Raw genomic sequence first — 6,365 nt, forward strand, 5'->3', positions numbered from 1 at the left:
CTTCCCAATTTTGAACCATGCAGTGTTCCCTTGCTCTGTTCTGATGACTGACTCCTGGTCCAAATATAGGTTTCACATTAGCACGATCAAGTGTTCTGGGATTCCCATTCTTCTCAGAATCAGCCACAGTTTGTTATGATCCACACAGTCAAATGCCTTTGACCAAATCATTAAGAGAAGTGGTAAGCCAGCAGAAAAAAAGCAGCACACACAAAAAAGTAGACAAAACAGTCCAGAAGGGTGTTAACGGGCTGAGGTGGGTGTGGGGTTGCACAGAGTTGACTAAAGGCTTTTTAGTAATAGAAAGATTTTTTGTGAATTATTAAAACAAAATTCTCTGTATAAGAGAAGTTCAGTATTTCTTAGTGATAGGCCATGTGCTATTTCTTATATAAAAATTGTGGGAGATTCTACTGAAACAGTTACCTGGTCTGCCAATAGTGATGCTAAGCTTGAATACGCATCTGCAAACTCAGGACCGTATTTAATGGAATCCTTCAGTAGGAGAATGGCTTCTTCTGTTTTCTCCTGGGACCTGTAGATTACGATGAGAGACAGGCAGGGAAAAAATCAACATAGCACTTTTTAACAACATTTTGTTTAAATGCTCAAATTAGACTTTAAATTCTATTTCTTTTAGCACAGATCAACTGATTAACTCTGAGTTTTACTGCAAATGAATCAAACTAGTGCATTTTAAGATGTCAACATTTCTGTCTGAGTTCTCAGTGCAAAGGTGTGAAGATGTAAATGATGCGGTAGATTATTCATGGGGTTTTCTTCCTTTTACTTCCTGCTATGCTTTTATTGATCAGCTATGAGTCAGTTCTGACTTGACAGCAATGAAAGAGAGAGGCACCTATTTGAGGTCTAGTAATACAGGGTTTAATTGCCCAGCTGAGAACCAAAAGATTGGCAGGTCAAACACCCCAGCCACTCTGCAAGAGAAAACTGTGGCAAGCTGTATCCGTAACAATTTACAATTCTGACAACTCTATGGGGTGGGAGCATAACCAGTAGTGAATTGCAATGATAACTTAAAAAGTAACAAGTTTCCAGCTGTTAGAATCTGCCAGTGGCTCCCCCAGAAAATCGGCAGTCTCCTGTTACTATTTACAGAAACCTAATGAAAGGTTGCTGTAAATTGGGATCCACTTCACAGTAGCGACTTTGGGTTGTTTTGGAAATTTATTTAATATTTCAAATTTATTCACAAGAGATCTTTGACCTTCAGAGGATCAACTGTGGGAGCATTGTGTGGTGGCATGGGAGCCAGTTTAGAAGGATGTGGGTGAGCTGCATCCTCTAGCACTATGAGGCTTAGTCCCTGTAACACTTTTTCCACCACTGCAGGTCAGGGCCTCACAGTGGTGAAGCCATGGACCAGGCACAAGTAACCAAATTCCAATGTTAATCTCTGACCTTTTATCAGAGAGGTATACCACATGCATATGAAATTAGGAAATAGTGACCATTGGCTAGCAAAGAAAAATCAACTGTTTTATTACCACATCTTAGTTGAAAATAGTACAAGTTTTATCTTTTTTATTAGCATTTTCTGCTAGTGGTTATACTTCTGGTTCAAATAGGACCTTAGTTTTGAAAGTAATTACCTCTTTCTTGGGGGAAGATATTCCCTTTCCTATCAGGATCATTATGCTGTTATTAATGCCTCTAAAGACATCCTCTACTGCTGATGGTCACCAAACTCCTAAAGGGCTCCGCCCAATGCAGAGTCCTGATAGAGGGTGAGGTGTAACACCTGGGTCCCTGAGTGGTGTGTCCTTGGCATCTAGTTTCAAAGCCACATGGTTATAAGAAAATTGATTTTGTAGGTCTGTTAAGGCTTCTTTGTTCATTTACATAGTAAAAAAAAAAACCCACAACCAAAAACCCCCAGAAAACCACTCAAAGAACAAACGTTTCAAGAATGTCTGCAAGATGCAAGACTATACAAGAATCTATTATGTTTACATACACTCAGGTTTTTACTCTCAAATGCACCTTGAAGCAATTCCTCCACAGGGATTCATTTTTAAAAAATGAACACTTACTCTTTCTAACCTGGAAATTTTACTCTTGAATTTTATGGTTAGCAGAACTCTTCCTCCAAGGATATTGTAGGTCTTTACTAACATTAACTTGGAAATCCTTCCAAAGTCCAGGGGACTCTGAAAAGTTAAGCTGAAAAGTGAATCCCTCAGGACATAATTTAACTAAGATGTTCTCTAAAATCAGCAGGGGGGAAAACACAATTTGATAGTAAAGATTTAATGGCTTTTATTTGCTATGGCTCATGTCAGTTAGAATGGCAACTTAGACCTTTTGTACATGAATTCAGTGAGATTAATTACCACTTAATACAGTCTATGAATTTAAATGCTAGAGGTCCCCATTAACATTCATATAACACACCAGAAAAGTTAACATCAAAGGTATTCACAAGGAACTCAGATTCTTCATGAAAACCTGTATCTCTATACAGTGCCTGAGGAGATGGCGTATGAAGGGAAACATCTCGCGGACACATAACTGAGTTTAGGAGTGCTACAAAAAGCAAAGATTCAGGTAGAAGGACATGTTGTCTTGGCTCTCATTTTGATTTTTTTATATTATTTGCTGTTTTCATGTGAGTCTTTGATTATATCAGACTCAGAGGGGTTGGGCTAACAAGACATTAAATATCTCTTTTAGTATCTTGATAGATGTTGTTGTTAAGTGCTATTGAGTCATAGGTGACTCATAGTGACCCTATGAATGAAAGACCTGAACACTTCTATAACTTTCTTCATTTCTCCAGGTTTATAGGGATTCCAGAGGCAAACTATTTCAGAAGAGGATGCCACTCCTGCTTCCAAGCTTGTTTTAATAGGGAAGCTCCACCAAACACTGTCCACCATGGGTAACCAGTATAACATTTGACACATCAGTGTCACAGTGTTCAGCATCACAGCAACCATGAGTTACCTCTCTGTACAGCAAGATATTTATTAAAAATGTAAAACTCAAAAGTTGATAATTTTATTGGTGGGACCCAATTTATTTCTGAAAGGGAGTTTTCTTTTTGTTTCAACCTTTTGTGGTGCTGTTTTATACCGCCTAGTGGATTCTCATTCACAGCTACTCTATATGATGGACTGAAACTGACCTATGATTCTTAGCCAAGCCATGTTATTTTCAATTGTTTCCGATGCATCTGACAGTTGGAAAATTAATGAGGATACCAGAAGAAAAATTGATACTTTGAATGTGGTGTTGGAGAACAGTACTGAATACCCCATGGACTGCCAAAAGAACACACAAGTCTGTCTTGAAAAAAGTGCAACGAACATGCTCCTTAGAGACAAAGATGGTGAAATTTCATGCCACATACTTTGGACATGTTTTCAGGAAGCACCACTCATTGGAAAAAGGTTTCATGGTTGGACAAGTGGAGGAACCGTGAAAGAGACGAAGAGTCCCCATCAGATGATTTGACAAAGTGACTGGAACGAGGGGCGTGAGCAAATTGGAGATGGTGAGGGTGGCACAAAATGGGGCAAGGCTCACATCTGTGGTTGACAGGGTTGCAATGTAAAAGCAGCACCTAACAACAGAATTTGAGGAGTGGATTGGGAAATCTTTTCTCTTGGAGAGCTGCTCAGTGGGTTCAGACTGCTGACCTTTTTGATAGCAACTAAATACCCACTGTGTCCTCTGGTGGGAACCTAGGAAATAAGTGTGGTTTTGACCCTCTGATCTATAATAGGTAATTTAAATGGAACTTATCACTCAAGAAATGAACTCCATTTCAAATTACTTCTAATTGCAGTGTTATTTTTCTTTATAACTACATTACGGTGAATGTTCTCCTAATTATCCTATGTCACAAAATAAGGCCAATGATTCTCTTGGATTACTGCAGAAGAAAGTTCACCGTGCCCAGTTTTTCTTGTTAATATTTTAGTTCATGTTTTGCTCATTCCAGATTAGTTCCCCTTTCTCTATAAACAATGGAAAGATAAATTGGTCTATAGCATTGTTTTATCACATTGCTGCTTTGAATGAAAATCCTTACCCTAATCTTAGTCTAAAACATTCTTAGTCTAAAACTCTCTACAATATGGTTTTGAACAAAGTTTAAAACATATAGAGGTCAAAACAACTATGAGATATCTTATCCCAGTCAGAATAGCAAAATTTAACAGAACAGCAAGCAACAAATGCTGGTGAGGTTGTGGAGAAACTGGAACCCTTATTCACTGTTGGTGGGAGTGTAAAATGGTGCAACCACTCTGGAAGGCAGTATTGTGCTTTCTCAAATAGTTGGAAATAGAAATACCATTTGACCCAGCAATTGTACTACTGGGAATATGCCCCCAAAAGACCATAACTGAGATCCAAGGAGATATTAGCACACCCATGTTTATCACAGCTTTGTTCACAATAGCAAGGAGTTGGAAACAACCTAAGTGCCCATCAACAAACGAATGGCTAGAGAAGCTGTGGTATATTCACACAATGGAATATTATGCTGCATTGAAAAACAAGGAACTCATGCAATATTATTCAAAATGGGTGACTCTGGAGGACATTATGCGGAGTGAAGTATCTCAGTCACAAAAGGACAAATACTGCATGGTGCACTGTTGTAAAACAGGACTGACACTGGGGTTGGGGAGAGACTGAGAAAGATGGGTTCAATAATGTATACTGCATTGAAAGACATGAGGGAGAAAACTGTTTAAAAGGGATATATGATTAGGTGTTTTTGTCATGAAGGGAGTCCAGAGTGAAGGCTGCATAGTTAAGTAGACTTGGGGGGAGGGGTTGTAAAACAATGAAAGAATTTTTTCTTTTACTCTTCCAAGAGGGGAGTATACTGGGGGAGAGGGTTGGGAGGGGAGAAAAGTACAATAATGAATGAATGGAAATATAAAGCCTCTGTAAATTTCCATTGATATTAATAATAAATTTAAAATAAAAACATACAGAGGTATGCACTACATCATTCAGATTTGTTGTCCTTCTGTCTGTAGTATCTAAGAGATCACCTATTTTAATAAAAATACACGGTTTTCCTATTTTGTCTATTTCTAGATATTTGCATATTTCCTTAACTACATTTTCTAATTTAGTAAAATTAAAGCAAAGATGAAAACATAAGCAAATTTTATATCAATTTTTCTACAACTTTTTCCAATATTATAGAAGTAACCCTAAAGAAGACAGGATTATCTCAAGTCTCATTTGGAATCACATCAGAAATAGACATCATTTAATGAGTATGTTTCATTTCCTAAGTACTTACCAACGTGTCTGCATTTTACATGTTAGTAGAAGCATGGACTGAACTCTAGAAGCCCCACCTTTATCACTGACTAGCTGTGTTTTCTTAGGCAACTTGTCCAACCTTTCTGTGCCTCTGGCAGATAGTAGGACTATATATGTTTTGGCTCTTAATAGCTCAATTAATTTTTTTTAAAATGACTCATTTAAACAACTCTCCTTTTCTTCTGTATTTCTTAAAATAAAGAACAGTGTGGTGTTGAATATTACTCAAATGTAGCATTCTTTTGTATTCAAACTTCCCACAAAAATTTTAGACCAAAGACATTTTTTCCTTCTCATGTCTGATACTACAACTGACTCTTTACTATATCCCCCACTAAAAACACATGATAGAGCTGCACTAAATGTAGAATAACCCCTGGAGCAGAATAGAGTCACTAGGCTCAGAGTCCTGGCACTATAGCAAACACTAAGACAAGCAAGCTCAGACAGAAGATCAGTAGTTCCAAATCCACTTAGCTGCCATTCAAGCAAGCAAAGGAGGAGGCCTGGGGGCAGAGCATCTAACCTCCACGAACTTCACAAGGGGGAAGAATATCCATGAACAGCAACAGCACAAAGCTCGTTCCTCTGAAGTCAGACATCCTCCATATGCCACATCTTCTACCAACTTATAACACCAATTGTCCTTCTTATAACATTCACTGTACCTCTTTGATAATTATTGCAATGGAAACACTTAATTCACAGACACTATTCATCATTATGGGGTTTGTTAGGGAATATGATACAATTCAGGTTTGGGATCACTTGAGATACAACTCTTCAATCAAGCCAATCTCTTCTCAGCTGTGCAAAAGGCAGGCCTTTCTCTTACCCCTAGCTTTGTAGCCATGGCCTCTTTCTTGCTGAGATAAATAGGAAGCTCTGTTGTTGGTGGTGGTGGGTGCTACTGAATCAAATATGACTCATAGTGACCCTAAGAACAACAGACTTGAATCCCATCCTTTCCTGTTCCATCCGACCACCTCTGGCACACTTGAGCCCACTGCTGCAGTTACTGAGTCAATCCATCTCGATGGGGTCTTCCTCTC

The 6,365-nt window shown here is 38.4% G+C and overlaps 1 protein-coding gene across 2 annotated transcripts in view; it reads right to left on the reverse strand.

Moving 5' to 3' along the window:
* The window catches only part of TMTC1 (transmembrane and tetratricopeptide repeat containing 1), a 477,484-nt gene that overhangs the window by 43,892 nt on the left and 427,227 nt on the right, over positions 1–6,365 (reverse strand). For both annotated transcript variants that reach the window (XM_006895074.1, XM_006895075.1), the window contains exon 11: positions 427–535. In XM_006895074.1, the coding sequence (XP_006895136.1) occupies positions 427–535 (109 nt within the window). The remainder of the gene's footprint in view (positions 1–426; positions 536–6,365) is intronic.

Source organism: Elephantulus edwardii, unplaced genomic scaffold, assembly GCF_000299155.1.
Source record: "Elephantulus edwardii isolate Elephantulus edwardi_28Jun2011 unplaced genomic scaffold, EleEdw1.0 scaffold00157, whole genome shotgun sequence".
Classification (NCBI taxonomy): Eukaryota; Metazoa; Chordata; class Mammalia; order Macroscelidea; family Macroscelididae; genus Elephantulus; species Elephantulus edwardii.